This window comes from Scophthalmus maximus, chromosome 15 (genome assembly GCF_022379125.1).
Source record: "Scophthalmus maximus strain ysfricsl-2021 chromosome 15, ASM2237912v1, whole genome shotgun sequence".
Classification (NCBI taxonomy): Eukaryota; Metazoa; Chordata; class Actinopteri; order Pleuronectiformes; family Scophthalmidae; genus Scophthalmus; species Scophthalmus maximus.
The window spans coordinates 15,280,001-15,295,376 of NC_061529.1; the positions used below are offsets into that span (position 1 = coordinate 15,280,001).

Here is a 15,376-nt window from a genome sequence, read left to right on the forward strand (position 1 = left end):
ATAGGAGAGGACCCTCAGGGTATCCCCAACAACCTGATGCCATATGTCGCTCAGGTAGGTGAACTCCAAATAAACAGCTTCATCACATTTCACTATGTGAGGAACTGTTGGATGGTTTGACCTTTATCTTTTACCTTTATCCTCCTCATAGGTCGCCATTGGGAGAAGACAGTTCCTCAGTGTATTTGGGAATGACTATGACACGCTCGATGGGACAGGTGATGAAAGAGAGATTTTAAATATGACTCGAAGTATAATTTTCTGTCGAAGGCTCTTAGCTACAAGTAAACCGTCATTGCATGTCTTCATCAATGTTCCCGATCACGTAAACAAGGTTTTCTGTCCCTTGATAGGTGTGAGGGATTATATTCATGTGGTAGACCTGGCGAAGGGACACATAACAGCCCTGAAGAAGCTGAGGGAGGACTGCGGATGCAAGGTACGTTTGAAACACATTTTTCTGCCCATGTGCGCACACTCGAGGTATTTATTGGCTGCTCTGGCATTCGTGTGTCGTTGCGTGCGTGTCTGTAGGTTTACAACCTCGGAACAGGAAGGGGCTACTCCGTGCTCCAGATGGTAAACGCCATGGAGAAGGCATCGGGCAGAAAGGTGAGCGATTTCTCTCCTGATCAGAATTTTTTTGTTGTGTTGTTTTTTCACCAAGTAACTGAAGTGACTTGGTTCTAAGAGATCACGCGATTTCATGTTATTCTCAGATTTCAAGCTAAGCCAGTCTGACACTGACTATGACCTAGGGCCTCTGATCCATTTAGGTTTCCTTTTATTTAGTTTATATATTATTATATTTCTTCTTCATGTAACCCTTGTAAAATATGCCCTCTCTGTAGATCCCATACAAGATCGCCCCTCGTAGGGGAGGCGACATCGCATCCTGCTACGCTGACCCTCGTCTGGCCGAGAAGGAGCTGGGCTGGAAGGCTGATTTTGACCTGGAAAGAATGTGTAAATATACCCTTGAATTCCATCTGATCCTCCAAACATTACATGTATTTTATGAGTTTTTCTCAATAGGAAATTTTCCCCCATAATGCTGTGACGTGTATTTCTTTTGTCTCCATTTCCACACAGGTGAGGATCTGTGGCGCTGGCAGTCCAAGAACCCTACGGGATTTTCACACGCCACAGCCTCTTGACGCGACTCCAGCCTGTTGTCGAACTTGGTTGTTGGGTCTCTCTTCTGTATCACCGGGCCAAAGTGAAACCATCGGCGTTCTCGTTTTTCCCCGTGTCACATGAACACATGATGTGACCTCAGGAGGAACTGAACGCGTCATGTTTGGCCGCGTTTCATTTCCCCTCTCAATGTACTGTTCTCTGATTTTTCAAATGATTGAGTACGAATGCCTTTTCAGGTTTTCTCTCCGTGTTGTTTTGTCTGATCATATGTGGGGTTTTTTATGTACACGTGTATCGACCTGTATAAGCCATAGCAATGAAAGAATAAATTAACTTTTCTAACTGTAGAAACAGAAGCCTGCGATTATCTTCAGTTGTGAAACTGCAAATGATAAGTTGGAATTAAGGGAGACTGACTGTTACAGTGTTGTCTACATTATGAGATTAAACCACAATGCTTCATGATTGACTAAGAATATATTCTGGTTGAAGAGCCCTCTCTGACCTTTACATAAAATGAGGTAGTTGGAGTCACCATTGAGCAACAAAGGCTGTTAAAGTCATGGTGATGCCCTGGGATATTAGAGAAACCCACCAGTGTGATAAGATGAGTGGAATTCCAGTATCACCGTGTAGGGCTCCCTGCAGGACCGCGGTGCAGATGATTCTCATTAGTAATAAAGCTGGGCTATTTGTTTGTGTTCAATATTCACATTCCGGTCGTCCGGTCGCCCGCATCCAAGCGGGGCGCTGGGGCTTTAAATGGCTCCTTGAACCCTCGGGCACCCAGTTAATAAACACCCACGTCAGCACAGAGCTCCGCTCGCTCTCACCGGGCTTCGGGCTTTAGGGCTGAGCAGGAAGTGGCAGACTGGACCCTGCACGAGGGAGGGAGGGGGGGAAGAAGAAGAAAAAAGGAGCAGAGGAGAGAAGGGCAGAGGAAATTTAATGAAAAAATGGACATGGGGGCGAGTAGACTCTACCGGGCGCCGGGTGAATCGAGTCACCAGTGAGTATCGATGGGGGTTTTTTTCCGGGTGGGGGGGGGGAGGGGGGGTGGAATCACGGCGTGGGGCGTAAGAGGGTCCTGCCGACACCTCACGCCTGGGAAGGAGTCGCAGGGTCCGGGCAGCAGGCAGATCCTCGCTGCGCTCCGGACCTCCGGCGGGAAGTGGGGGCGGCGTTGAGGAGTAGAAAACGGGCGTATTTAGCACCGTCCCCCCCCCCCCCCCCCACCCACCCACCCTCTCTCCCGCTCCTCCTGCGCGACTCACCGCCTCGATCCATTTGTTTGTCGGCTCGCAGCATGCTCGGTTGCTGGAGGTTTGTGGCTACATTTCTTTTCTCTCCCCCCCCTATTGTGCGCCGCTGGCTGGAGCCTGAAGTGGGCGTCGCTCCAGGACAGGACAGGCTGGGCTGCTCCGGCGCGCCGCCGCCGGCCGCCGGCCGCCGCCCGCTCTCCTCTCGCAGGACTGCAGCACTCTCGTGCCGCTTCTTATTTGTGGGTCGGCCGGTGTCTGAATCGGCGGAGACTTGTGCACAGTAAAAGATAATGGATGAGTGTGTGTGTGTGTGGGGGGGGGGGGTTCTGTGTGGGCACCGTGGAGGTTCTGCAGCCGGGCGTCGCGTCGTGGGTCGTCGGGCGCTGCGGTCGAGCCTGTCAGCGAACATCGCATAATCACAAGTGAGAGCGTGTAAAACGAGGAGTGCTCCGCGGCTAAATAGGTTCACGTAGAAGAAGAGGAACTACCCTGCAAACAAGGTTGCGGCATTTATGTGTTTTAAATTTATATATAGATATATATATGTGTGTGTGTATGTGTGTTTAATGTCCTCCTCCCATCAGTGTGAGGCGTCTGTGCCAGAGGAGGTTTTCTTTACGCGCGCCTCCGCCTCTCCTCAGGTACGATCGTTGGGTTTTGTCACCCGATGCTCTCTGACTGGAGTCGGGTGTAGCCCATTAAGGGGAAGAAATGTGTGCGTGTGTGACGGCTCGTCCGGCCAATCGCAGCGCAGAAGGTCCCCGTGGGCGGGTCATCCGCGGAGCCGGCGCTGGCCCAGCGCAGGGACAAAGACGGGGAGTCATTTCTGTCTCCGTCGGTCAACGGGGTGTTTGTTACTGCTGCGGGGTTTTTTTTTATGTGATCTGCAGATAATGTGTGGGATCTGTAGTGTAATGTTCACCAAGGTGTAAGGTGAGAGTCAGGAGGTGTCCCATGGGGCACACTCCAGGAGCCAATGTTTTCCCTCATTGATATGTAAAATGCAAATTACACATTATGTATGCATATAGGCTCATACACTGATATTCCTGTAAATGCAAAATCAAGACGGCAGTGTATTATTTTCAGTAATGAGTGTCCGCATTGTTATGAAGGCCTCTACGATTTTTTATCTTCTTGCAGAGCAACTCAGTGCATGGTGCATACAAAGCCACTGAGAGTGATGTCATGTTGTCTCCTGCAGGCAGCCTCAGAGGTGGTTCAACACCGCCGACATCACAGTGTCTCACCAGAGCAACTTGCTGAAGCAGCTCAACCAGCAGCGCCGGCAGGAGCTCTTCTGCGACTGCAGTGTGCTGGTGGAGGGCCAGCTCTTCAGGGCCCACCGCAACGTCCTGTTCGCCAGCAGCGGCTACTTTCGCATGCTCCTGTCCCAGGGGCCCGATGGGCTGTCGGAGTCCGTCAACGCCACCTTCGATGTCTTCAGCCCGGAGACCTTCACCGTCATCCTGGATTTCATCTACTCGGGCCAGCTGGACCTGTCCAGTCACAACGTGATTGAGGTGATGTCCGCAGCCAGCTACTTGCAGATGAACAACGTCATCAGCTACTGCAAGAACTTCATCAAGTCCTCGTTGGACATCAGTGTGAAAGATGAAGACAGTGACCGCTGCCTCAGCTTGTCTGAGACCTGCAGCTTCACCAGTGGAGCAGGCGAAGAGGCCTCGGAGCAGCAGCAGCAGGGGGGCCCCTGCTCAGTCAGTCCACCACCTGCGCTCTGGACCAGGGATAACTCCAGATCCCAGTCTGGCTTTTTGGGCAAGGACATAGACCAGGAGGCTTTATCCTTAGTCATGAAGACAAACCCAAACAGCCCTGCTAATGAGCTCAGTGCAGAGGCAGAGGACCTGCAGGACCCCCTGGACCCTCTGTACACCTTGCCCGGACCAGAGTGCCGGCGAGGTAAAGGAGGAACCAAGAGGAGAGCGCCCAACAGCGCCCACTCCAACCAGCACGAGGACTTGGACATCGAGGAGGCGAGGACACAAAAGGCTGAGAAGGCAGAGGAGCTGTATGCAACTCTACCACAGATTGTCGGTGTGATGGGACATTTTAATAAAGGTGAGATGTGCATTAGATGATGAAATGAAGAGTCAACAATTTTATTTACCTTTTGGAGAGTTGAAAAATAGGAATAACATATTTCATCATAAGCAGAATGGCGTGCAGAAGTGTCCCCCTCAAAATAGACCACTTCTGGAAAAATTTGTATACAGGGAATAAACAAAAAAGCAAATGTGTGAATACTTCCTCTTTGTCTTTGCAGACTCCAACCCCATCATGCGCTTCAAATGCCCCTTTTGCACCCACACGGTGAAGAGGAAGGCGGACCTGAAGCGTCACTTGCGCTGTCACACTGGGGAGAGGCCATACCCCTGTCAGGCCTGCAATAAACGCTTCACTCGCCTCGAGCACCTCCGTAGCCATTTTGAGACGGTGGGTCCAATTAGAGGCAGGAAGTGGTATCTGATATTGCACACCGATACTATTACTTAAGCAGTAATATAACAGACCAGGACTATGCATCTTTACATTAATATATATTGATATTAAAATGATTTTTTTTTTACACTTTTTACATCTGCACAGATCCATCAAGCCAGGAAGCTGGTGTGCAGGAAGTGCAAGTGTCAAGTGACTGAGGAGACGGGGCATGTGGTGTGTGAGGGCACGCGGCGCTACCGCATGTGCACCGTGTGCATCCAGGAAGTGGGCTGCGACAACATCCCCATGGACGGTCTAGAGGGGGCCAACGACGAGCCGGCCCTGCTGCTGGGCGTGGACGGGGAGGAGGAGGGGGACAGCAAGAGGAGCTGGATGGTAACCGACGACGACGATGACCTGGCTGAGGACTCGGGGGCTGACCTCATCATCCAACAAGTGGACGACAGCGACGAGGAGCTGCAGTGAAATGGGACCAAAGTGTATGTGTGTGTGTGTGTGTGTGTGTGTGTGTGTGTGTGTGTGTGTGTGTGTGTGTGTGTGTGTGTGTGTGTGTGTTTGCGCGCGTGTTAAATCCATGCAATAGAATTTATGCATAAAAACAAATGATCCACTAATGTAAATACACACATTTATGATGTATTAGTTGATACAACTGGTTATCTGCCATCTTTACTTTCAATGGGATTTTTGACCTTTTTTGACAAAATATGGAATGCTTTTTGTTAAGCCTCATAAAGATATGCACTATCCAAAGCATGCATATTCAGTGTTTCCTCTGCTTCTATTATATTTATATTATTACTCTTTCAAAGACTGTTTTTTTTCATATGCATGGAAGAACACCTTTGTACTTTATCGGGACTCTGCTTTGATTGCTGGTGTCCAAGCAAAACAAAGTGACAGAATGGTGAATCTACTATTTCTCTACTCCGTGTAGTGAAAGCTGAGAGAAGACTTTTTTCCCTTTTCCACGTTTCACAGTTGCAATTCTTTTTATGAGTATGTATGATTATGGTATACACTATTATATGAAGCCAATTATAATTTATTTGTGTCTTTGTTTTTTACTTTTTTGACATATTAAAGATATTTTTATACAAGTTTGCATCTGGCTCGTTCATCTTCATTATGAACACTGTATAACTGTATGATTACATCATATGAAAGTAAATGATATCAGAGGCAACAGCAAGTTAAAATTATTTTTGTCATTTTTAAGGGTTTATCAAATACAGTACAAGATACCAAGCCATCTTATTTCTCTTGCTTAATCAGTGACAATAAACACAATCCTGATTTATATTTTCCCTTAGCTACTCACCCTTTACAGATCATTTAATTTTTTGCAGTAAGAAAGTTTGATTCCCTTTCTCAAGGTTTTTCTGCAGAGGCAGTTGCACATCACACTACATCCCAGATAGCATCCGCTTTAATAAGTAGATCTCTGCAGCTACTGTTGCATAAATACATATATATAAATCAGATGGCACAAATTGTTGTAATGCACCATTTAATAAATGTCATGTGCCAGGTGGGGCTGCACGGTGGTGTAGTGGTTAGCACCTTCGCCTCACAGCAAGAAGGCTCTGGGTTCGAATCCCGGTTCAAACCAACCAGGGCCTTTCTGTGTGGAGTTTGCATGTTCTCCCTGTGTATGCGTGGGTTCTCTCCGGGTTCTCCGGCTTCCTCCCACAGTCCAAAGACATGCAGAGTCGGTTCTCCGGCTTCCTCCCACAGTCCAAAGACATGCAGAATGGGGTTAGGTTCATTGGAGACTCTATATTGACCGTAGGTGTGAATTTGAGAGTGAATGGTTGTCCGTCTCTGTATGTGGCCCTGCGACAGGCTGGCGAACCCCGCCTCTCGCCCAAAGTTAGCTGGGATTGGCTCCAGCGACCCCCCGCGACCCTTAAATGGATAAAGCGGTAGACGATGAATGAATGAATGAATGTGCCAGGTGGCATCCAAAATAACTAATCAGTTCATTACACACCACTTTCTCGGAGAGAGTTATTTATCCATTCTTTGATAAAAAAGAATGCCTCGAAACAAAATGTCCAAATGTCCAAATGTATTTCCGAGGCCTTTATGGGTTTAAATGGTAAAATCCCTTTTTTCTGTGAATAAATATTTTTAAGTCGTAAGTCGTTTTCATTTCTCTGGCCAGTAGATGGCGCCCTCGCGGCGCTTGTAATCTGAGCTGTGAGCTGCCGCTCCGCTGCCGAAGAAGACGTGACGTCCGCCGGAGGCTGGACCAACATGGCGGCCATCGTGAGGCTCGTCAACAGGAGCGCCTTTGGTCCCGCGATGGGTCAGCAGTACCTGTCGTACAGCTCCGCGGCGAAGGTCAGAGCAGTGAGTCGTCCGGTGTGTTCAATCCTCCGGCGGGTCGGAGTGTGAATGTATCCGGCAGCCTGGAGGGTGTGTGTGTGTCCGGCTGTTGTTAGCAACCGCTACGGTTCACTGCGATACGTTATGTAACACATGCTGTTGCTAGCTTGGCTACATGTCAGGCTGCTGCTCAGTGAACGGCTACAGCTACTTCCGTTCTAGACTCGTCTGTTACAGCCTACAATGCCAGGACTGTCAATATATAATGCACGCTGTATTGATTGTCAATATAAACCATTTATATATATGGTTCCTATCCAGTCTTTAACCTGTTAGATCACTTTTTCTTTTGTTGTTGTTGTTGTCGTCGTTGTTGTTGTTGTTGTCGTCGTCGTCCTTGCCCTTTTTCCTACTCTAGCTGTAAATCAATTTATGTGAGTCAAATTTCTTGTTTGTGATTGTGATTTTTTCCTCTGATTTTGTGTGTGTGTGTGTGTGTGTGTGTGTGTGTGTGTGTGTGTGTGTGTGTGTAGGCTGGTGTCAGAGCAGGTCAAGCTCTTCCCGACAAGGTGAAAATAGTGGAGGTTGGACCCAGAGATGGTCTTCAGAATGAGAAGGTAAGGTTCTTTCTTTTTTCAAAGTATTTTATTAACAACGTGTCCAGTGTCAAAGTCAACATGAGTCTAAACTGTTGCTGTTGTGCTGAGGTAAAGCAGGTGTTGTGTAACCAGAAGAGACGGTGCCAGTGTTTTTTTTAACTGTTCATCTTCCTCATTGGTGTTTTCCTGTTCCCACTCTCAGACCATCGTGCCGACGGAGACGAAAATTAATCTGATTGACTTGTTGTCAGAGTCCGGGCTGCCAGTCATCGAGGCCACCAGCTTTGTGTCTCCAAAGTGGGTCCCACAGGTCAGTCTGTTGTCCCAGAGCAATTTGTGTGCAAAGTGCTGCACACACCCCGCTGAGGGCAGTGCTGAAACTGAAGTATGTAACAATGGAACAGGCTGGTTTACTCAGCACTTATTGGTTTCTGTCATTGTTTTTTTCTTTTATACCCAATGTCAGATGGCAGACCAGGTGGAGGTGATGAAAGGGATTTGTAGAAAACCTGGCGTGTCTTATCCAGTCCTAACCCCCAACCTCCAGGGTTTCCAGGCTGCTGTGAGTGTCAACCATTACATTCCAACACGCTTTCCCAATTACATACTTTATAGTCAGCTTCTTATTCTCTCTGCTAGGTGTAAAGGTCTAACAGCATAGCTGAATTCTCCCCCCCAACATCATCCTTTCCCTTGCTCTGACATTCCACAGGTGAAGGCAGGAGCTGCAGAGGTAGCCATATTTGGAGCTGCGTCCGAGCTTTTCAGCAAGAAGAACATAAACTGCTCTGTGGACGAGAGTTTACAGCGCTTTGACGAGGTCATGAAAGCAGCTAAAGAGGCTGGTGTGCCAGTTAGAGGGTAGGAGTTGCCAGCCTCCACTATACTGTTAACAACCCTTTAAATCATTAGGATCTCAGTTTGACTCTTGCACAGTCTCATCCACGTTTTCTTCTTTTTTTGGCCGTCACAGATACGTGTCGTGTGTTCTCGGATGTCCCTATGAAGGCAAGGTGGCACCGGAAAAAGTTGCGCATGTGAGTTCTCACTTAGTATGTGTTTACATTACATTTTATAAGCCTTTGTCCAGACTCCAAATAACTTCTCACATGTCTCTGTTTTGCAGGTAGCGAAGCGTCTGTACTCGATGGGCTGTTATGAGATCTCCCTGGGCGACACCATCGGAGTGGGCACTCCAGGTAGCATGACTCAGATGTTGACAGCGGTGACCAGAGAGGTGCCAGTCAGCGCCCTGGCAGTGCACTGCCATGACACCTACGGCCAGGCCCTGGCTAACATCCTCGTAGCCTTACAGGTCAGAAGTGTCTCCGGTTGTTTTTAATCTCACCTGAAAATGTCTGAAAAGGTGCAAGATTATTAGGTATGAAAGCATTGTTAACTCAAAGGGGGAAATATTGTCTCTGCTGAGCAGATGGGAATCAGTGTGGTAGACTCGTCAGTAGCTGGACTGGGCGGCTGTCCCTATGCCCAGGGGGCTTCTGGGAATGTTGCTACTGAGGATGTCGTCTATATGTTGCACGGACTCGGGATTCAAACGGTAAGAAACCACGTTTTTTGTTTCTCCTCTCGTCTTTTTGCTCCTGTGTAGCAGTTGTAATTACTGTGTATAATGTGAGCTACCTCCATGAATGCCTGAGCCCCTGACTCTCCTGTCCTCACCTCAGGGAGTGGACCTCTCCAAGCTGATTACCGCCGGAGCTTTCATCTGTCGAAGCCTGAACAGAAAGACGAACTCCAAAGTGGCGCAGGCCACCTGCAAACTGTAGACGACGGCCAGGACCACAGACTCTCTCACAAACTCCTATCAACTTCCAACCGTGTAACCTGGAGCCACCGTCCTCTCGTTTTGTTCGGTTCTCCCCTCTTTTAGTTTGGTTTGTCATCTACCGGTATGAGAATATAATTTCAATATTTGGATGGTACTGACCCCACTCTCTGTTTCAAAATAAAAATAAAAATTGATTTTAGATAATCACTACATGAAAGCATCCCTGGAACAGTGCCTTATGTAGAATTGATCTAATCGTACAGAATTCACCTGTCGGAAGCCATTCCTTTTGTTTTTCGGTTATTGCTAACATTATTTTCTGAACAGTGGAACTATTATAATAAATCAACCACTTAGAATGGCCCAGTTATGGATACACTCACTGTTGACATCAGAAAACAGGACATCATCCTGTTTGCCACGATCTCTGTCTTCACATTAATGATCTCTCCTTATAAATTTGGGTATTGTGCTGCTTTGTGAAATGCTTTGTGATTTATTTTTTCTTTTCTTTTTTCTAAGATTCCTAGTTTTACTTTGATGTGTTTAAATATTTATTTTAAATTGCCTGTACATACCTAACTAGATTGTGAGTTTTAATAAATAATATTTCATAAAGAAAATGTGTGGCTAATATAAAATTATGATTACAAGAGGATGCATAAAAAAAAAGATTTGCAGCCATCGTTGACCATAAGGTACTGAAGTGAGAGCTCATCTTTTACAATCTCCCTAGTGATTCGACTAATTGTTGCAGAAATGACTCGAAGTTTTTCTTTGCTGCACCCCAGAGAGACCTGACTGACGAGTCTGACAGGCAGACTGAGATTCTTACTACAGGCCTCTGCAACGCCTCAGACACATTCGTGGATGAGAGACGGAGAAAAAGCTTGTCGCGATGATTCACAGCACTTGAGTTATGAGTCAACAGCACTGGAAAAATTCAGCCCATTAATGTTGATCAGATCAGTATTATGTGAGAGAGATTGTTTAGGGTCCATCCCATTTCCTTTTCCACTTGGCCCCTACCAAGATCAAGGGGTAGGGCATATCTACCACTTGCTGACTTCAGGCGGAGTGGAAGAACGGAGGGGTAGGGCCAAGTGAAGGGACATTGAGGTGGCTGTTGTCCTTAATATGTTTTCAATTTATTGCCATCTGAAAAATATCTCCAAACTGAAATATTCTAGTAATAAAAATTTATATAAGGTATCAATAAGCAGTCGTTAATGTCAGAACACCAAACCCGAAACACACATTCAGTGCATTTAAATTTAATTTATTCAAATTTATATTAAAAAAAACTTTCTTGTAACAGTAAGTGAAGGAAATACATTTCCACCTCATGTGCACAATGGATGATTGTTGACTCACAAAATCGCATAAATAGTTCGGTGAGCCAATTGTTTTTTTCCGAGCTTCCTCCGACCTCATCCGCTGTGCTCCAGCTCCGGCGACAGAGGTAAACAGCGGCATTCCTTTCGCCTCATTTAAATCAACAGCTGTCGAGGTTGTGCACAGGGATGTCAGCAGTCTATGTACAACATGCAACTGTGCCACATAAACACGAGAGCGACCTTATATCGGCGTGTGTTTTAGATAAAGAAATATACTGATGATATATTGATTTGGTTGATGTAACGAATCTTTTTCAAGAGAATAAATACAATGACAAAGGGATTTGGAGCATCCAAACTTGAGTTCATATGACACCGAAACTGTCATATGAAGCCCTGATCTGAGTTCGAATTAAATACAAGAGATCACAACACCTAGTGATCACAGAGCACCCTGACACGCCACTGTAGACATGGGAAGGGAGGGCGAATACCTCTGCCAGGTGTGTCCTGCCGCCTCACATACAGACGGGCGGCTCGATTTCCTTCCCGTGTCAGAACTCCTATCCCATGAAAGACAGAGTGAAAAAGTTCTAGAGGTGAAGCAGTGAAGCTGGAAAGGCACACTGACCTTTATTGTATTCAAAGGGAACATCACATATCATAAACAAATACATTTGTCTCTAAAGGACTTTTAAATATTGTGGATGTTGACTTGGAAACCAAAGTTTGTGCTCTCCATTAGAGTCTCTCGATGTCATGAATCCGGTACTGATGACTCAGTTTCCAGAGACTAGCACATATTGTACTGTAGTTTGGCTCATGGCCCCGAGTCTGTTTTTTGAGGTTTGTCATTGGGTTCGAGCCCAAACACCCCTGAGCTCTTGCTCTTTACCCTGACCTATGATCATGACGCAGTGGACAGGTTGGGAGCAGAGGCCCGTATCTTCTCTTCAAGTTTCAGCATGGAAGGCCTGTATGAAGACTTGAACACGGCCTTGAAGGACGGAGGTCTTTCCTTCGTGTCCAGCCTCGTCATCGGCTTGCTGCAGTTGTTGAAGGGGTCGTCGTTGAAGTCGTCGTGACGCGTGGCAATGTTGCGATTGCGCCTCTTGAACTTGTTAGCGCATCGTGCAACGCGCTTGGAGACGAGATACACAATCTCGCAGATGTTCAGGACGATGCAGAGGGCCGACGCTCCAACCATGAAGTAGGTGAAGACCTTCTTCTCGGTGGGGTGGCCGATGTAGCAGTCCACCTGGTTGGGGCAGGGGGACACCTCACACTTGACCAGCCTTGGTAGGTAGAAGCTGTCGTACACATGGTGGAGGATGTAGAGGAAGGAGACCTCGATGCCCGTTTTTACAAAGAGGCTGATCAGGTAGGTCCACCACAAGCCGCCGTGTTTCTTGCCCGTGTTGTTGTACAGCTTGGGGGCGTCTCCGTGCTTGGCCAGGTGCTTGCGCTCCCGGTCGTCACGGTACGCCACGTGCATGACCACCATGAAGGAGGGACAAGTGACGAAGATGAGCTGCAGGGCCCATAGGCGGATGTGGGAGATGGGGAAGAAGTGGTCGTAGCAGACGTTGGCGCAGCCGGGCTGCTTGGTGTTGCAGTCAAAGTCCTTCTGCTCGTCGCCCCACACTCTCTCCGCTGCCACCACATACACCATCACCCTGAACACGAACACCACCGACAGCCACACTCGCCCGAAAGCTGTCGAGTATTTGTTCACCCCACTGAGGAGGGCTTGGAAGGTCTTCCAGTCCATGTCTCACACTAGTAGTACTTGAACTTCAAACCTAAAAAAAAAAAAGAGAAAATGGGTGAACACCAGGGCATTGTCTGCTTAATTTTCCAGCTTCTACTCAGTGAACGTCGGTGTCTGTGCTGTCTCACATCTCCAAGTGGCTGTGATAAAAAAAAATCAACTTATTAACCTATTAACCTAATTCTGACTTATTAAATCAGTGACTTGTCTTCCGAAGATGATTTACTGTGAGAACATCCCACGCAGATCAGATGTTTTCTGCCCCATCTTTGACCAACTCCCGACAATAACACACAGTCAGTCAGGAGGAGGCCCTGGACCAAACCGATCATCAGGGAAACACGGTTGAACAACGCCATGGACGCACTTAGAGAAGGTATCATGACTTCTTTACATCTTTCATGTTAATATGTCTCTAACAAGTCACAAGTAACGAGCCTTAGCTTTGTCTCGTTGCTGTTGAGAGGACGACATGATCTATGTGCCTTTTACGCACAAGCCGTGTGCGTTATTTACGTTCAATACGCGTTCGTGGCCACTTTGTCTCCTCATACAAACGTTCCCTCTCTCTACATCAAATGATTGAATCCTTTTGGCCCGGCGCTTCGACGAATCAACACATCTGACAGCACTCATTTCCCAACTGGCCGAAACGCGAACTCTTAACTCATCTCAGCCACATCAAAAAAAAAAAGAGTTCGTGGAGGGTTTTTTTCACTTACCAAAAGAATCCTCAGTCCATACTGAGTTAATGGACACGCGGTCGAATGTATTTCCAGCGGTTTCTTGCTGCTTTTCGTGTCGGTTTGGTCCTTTAACGCACGGATTCCGGTCCCCTCGACAGGTAGACGAGCGCAGCGTTGAGAAATGCGCCCGTGGGTGGGGTTAAAGAAGAAAGACTGGAGCTGCCTGAAACGATCCCCCTTCTTTTTTTTCTTTCTCAACTTCCCTCCCTCCCTTTCCTTGTTTCTCTCTCTCTCTGTGTGTGTCTCTCTCTCCCTTTCTCACACGCCAGCGTCAATATTTTTGGCACATTTCAGTTAGTAAAGTTCACATAGAACTTCTCCACGTACCTGGCACAGGACTTGGAGACGAGGTCTACACGTGAACGCCACTGTTCGGAGTCACAGATGGTCTTGGTGGTTTGAGACCACACATACTTCAGGCCTGTGGTGGGAAACATGGGAACAGCCGGGGGGTCAGTGAAGGTCTGCAGCACCCTGAAGAACCATATAGTTTGACTTCAGAATAAACGGGATGTTCATCATCTCACTCACATTACAGACGTGTAGATCTATGTGCAAAGTTCTTCCCCGCTGATAGCCCAAGGTTAAAATTGGGCATTTAAACCACAAAAAATGACATCATGCATCATTAAGCTGTGCTACTTAAAAAAAAAGTTTGAGGGGGTGACATGGCTCCATTGTTTGTCCGCGCCACGTTTCCAGGAAGACAACTGTGTCATTGTCTCAACTTGTATCTTGAGCAAGTCACAGTGTATACCGTGCGTAAGAGGCAGACACACCCTAAGGTGTATGTATTCTTATGTTGTTGTCTGTATCCTCCGCCTCTTTTTGTCTCCAAAGTATGAGGAGTGCTAGGCAATGCATTTTTCTGAGATGCTCTGAGGGGGGAGGTTGTCTTAAAAAGAAAAAAAGGTGGGGTGGACAGGAGGTCACAGAGGAACATAACTAGATTTTATTTTTTTTTAATCCCTACTCCTCTTTCTTTCATTTCCTGCCCTATTCATTTCTTCTTCCTCGCCCACAGGGAAGCCCAAAAGGTCTATTGTATTTCCTCTATTCTCAAAAAGAAACCACAAAGCTCTGCTCAGATTACAGTGTCGCGATGCATGAACTCCCAGGTGCGCGCAGGCTCACCCTCATGAGCCACCACACTCATTTTTCTTATGATTTGCAGTCAACATTTTCCAAAGTGCAAGCCGCACTTCTGTTGTTTCTGTTTTTTGTGGGAGTATAACAGCCGCTTATCAGCAGTGTTTGTGGAGGAATTTTTGCACCCAGATGCTGATGGGAGAGTTATCAAATATCAGCTTGCTGTGCCACTGCTTGCCAGTTCTTGCAGACCAGGACCCACATTGAGATCCAAAGAAACCTGTGTTGACATTATGTGGAAAGATAAAGACGTATACATACATCGGCAGTCTCAAGTCAAGTCAAGTCAAGTGTATTTGCCTTTCTCAGTACAATGGCATCCCAAAGGGATTCTTTCATGCTCCCAACCGAGCCCAAAATGAAAAAGCTAATTTGACTAACTTGAGCTGAATTGCAAATTTTTTCCCCCCCACTTTGTTAAAATTTCAAATTTTTAAATTGAGACGTGGACAGAAATCCAAGTGTCTGGAACCAAGGCTAAAACACAGTATTTCCATCTGTGTACGAAGAATAAACAGCTTTTGTTGTAACAGGCCGGATGGGTGTGATTCCAAGAGTGCAGCACTATAAAACCGACTGTTGTAGCTCTGCCCTCTCTGAATGAAACACATCATCTCAAAGTCTGGCAGGTCCGAGCTCCGACTCTCAGAGTGGTGTCAGAAGTATCGTCACCCGTTGTGCTTTTTTCATCTGTGGCAGAAGGCTTGAGCATGTGAACGCAACATCTGTGCGTGGGACATTCAGAGCCGTCCCGCAGACGAGACGGGTATTTGATTTCGGAGGGGG

At 47.1% G+C, this 15,376-nt stretch overlaps 4 protein-coding genes across 10 annotated transcripts in view; 3 read left to right on the forward strand and 1 right to left on the reverse strand.

Annotated features, from left to right (window-relative positions):
* Window positions 1-1,487, forward strand: part of gale (UDP-galactose-4-epimerase) — a 4,018-nt gene extending 2,531 nt beyond the window's left edge. For both annotated transcript variants that reach the window (XM_035611177.2, XM_035611178.2), the window contains exons 6-11: window positions 1-54; window positions 152-218; window positions 354-439; window positions 535-612; window positions 852-966; window positions 1,093-1,487. The exon at window positions 1-54 is cut by the window's left edge and continues 60 nt beyond it. In XM_035611177.2, coding sequence (XP_035467070.1) covers window positions 1-54; window positions 152-218; window positions 354-439; window positions 535-612; window positions 852-966; window positions 1,093-1,157 — 465 coding nt within the window. In that variant the 3' untranslated portion in view covers window positions 1,158-1,487. The remainder of the gene's footprint in view (window positions 55-151; window positions 219-353; window positions 440-534; window positions 613-851; window positions 967-1,092) is intronic.
* A 542-nt stretch (window positions 1,488-2,029) lies between these two features.
* On the forward strand, window positions 2,030-5,973 carry zbtb8a (zinc finger and BTB domain containing 8A). 3 transcript variants are annotated; one of them, XM_035610617.2, is made up of 4 exons: window positions 2,030-2,149; window positions 3,607-4,484; window positions 4,690-4,859; window positions 5,013-5,973. In XM_035610617.2, the coding sequence occupies exons 1-4, from the start codon at window positions 2,097-2,099 to the stop codon at window positions 5,331-5,333; spliced, it is 1,422 nt and encodes a 473-aa protein (XP_035466510.1). In that variant the 5' UTR covers window positions 2,030-2,096; the 3' UTR covers window positions 5,334-5,973. The 3 variants fall into 3 exon arrangements, with proteins under 3 accessions (XP_035466510.1, XP_035466511.1, XP_035466513.1); XM_035610618.2 differs by lacking the exon at window positions 2,030-2,149 and adding an exon at window positions 2,384-2,463; XM_035610620.2 differs by lacking the exon at window positions 2,030-2,149 and adding an exon at window positions 2,475-2,902.
* Window positions 5,974-7,082: 1,109 nt separating this feature from the next.
* Window positions 7,083-10,210, forward strand: hmgcl (3-hydroxy-3-methylglutaryl-CoA lyase). Of its 3 annotated transcripts, none has more exons than XM_035610622.2 (9): window positions 7,083-7,214; window positions 7,733-7,816; window positions 8,001-8,108; window positions 8,265-8,360; window positions 8,511-8,659; window positions 8,772-8,835; window positions 8,925-9,113; window positions 9,231-9,356; window positions 9,484-10,210. In XM_035610622.2, the coding sequence occupies exons 1-9, from the start codon at window positions 7,128-7,130 to the stop codon at window positions 9,583-9,585; spliced, it is 1,005 nt and encodes a 334-aa protein (XP_035466515.2). In that variant the 5' UTR covers window positions 7,083-7,127; the 3' UTR covers window positions 9,586-10,210. The 3 variants fall into 3 exon arrangements, with proteins under 3 accessions (XP_035466515.2, XP_035466514.2, XP_035466516.2); XM_035610621.2 differs by having other exon boundaries at window positions 7,103-7,223; XM_035610623.2 differs by lacking the exon at window positions 7,083-7,214 and adding an exon at window positions 7,254-7,289.
* A 1,322-nt stretch (window positions 10,211-11,532) lies between these two features.
* Window positions 11,533-14,171, reverse strand: gjb3 (gap junction protein beta 3). 2 transcript variants are annotated; one of them, XM_035610625.2, is made up of 3 exons: window positions 13,973-14,171; window positions 13,769-13,862; window positions 11,533-12,726 (listed from the first exon to the last, which is right to left on the reverse strand). In XM_035610625.2, exon 3 carries the CDS (start codon window positions 12,693-12,695, stop codon window positions 11,832-11,834), a length of 864 nt encoding a protein of 287 aa, XP_035466518.1. In that variant the 5' UTR covers window positions 12,696-12,726; window positions 13,769-13,862; window positions 13,973-14,171; the 3' UTR covers window positions 11,533-11,831. The 2 variants fall into 2 exon arrangements, with proteins under 2 accessions (XP_035466518.1, XP_035466517.1); XM_035610624.2 differs by lacking the exons at window positions 13,769-13,862; window positions 13,973-14,171 and adding an exon at window positions 13,418-13,666.
* Between the last annotated feature and the right edge of the window lie 1,205 nt (window positions 14,172-15,376).

Bases quoted from the DNA above. Each gene is read 5' to 3' on its own strand.
- zbtb8a (XM_035610617.2), top strand. From the start codon at position 2,097: ATGGACATGGGGGCGAGTAGACTCTACCGGGCGCCGGGTGAATCGAGT. The intron at 4,485-4,689 runs GTGAGATGTGCA...TTGTCTTTGCAG, and splicing joins GATGGGACATTTTAATAAAG to ACTCCAACCCCATCATGCGC. The intron at 4,860-5,012 runs GTGGGTCCAATT...ACATCTGCACAG, and splicing joins TCCGTAGCCATTTTGAGACG to ATCCATCAAGCCAGGAAGCT.
- hmgcl (XM_035610621.2), top strand. From the start codon at position 7,128: ATGGCGGCCATCGTGAGGCTCGTCAACAGGAGCGCCTTTGGTCCCGCG. The intron at 7,224-7,732 runs GTGAGTCGTCCG...GTGTGTGTGTAG, and splicing joins CCGCGGCGAAGGTCAGAGCA to GCTGGTGTCAGAGCAGGTCA. The intron at 8,109-8,264 runs GTCAGTCTGTTG...ACCCAATGTCAG, and splicing joins CTCCAAAGTGGGTCCCACAG to ATGGCAGACCAGGTGGAGGT.
- gjb3 (XM_035610625.2), bottom strand. From the start codon at position 12,695: ATGGACTGGAAGACCTTCCAAGCCCTCCTCAGTGGGGTGAACAAATAC.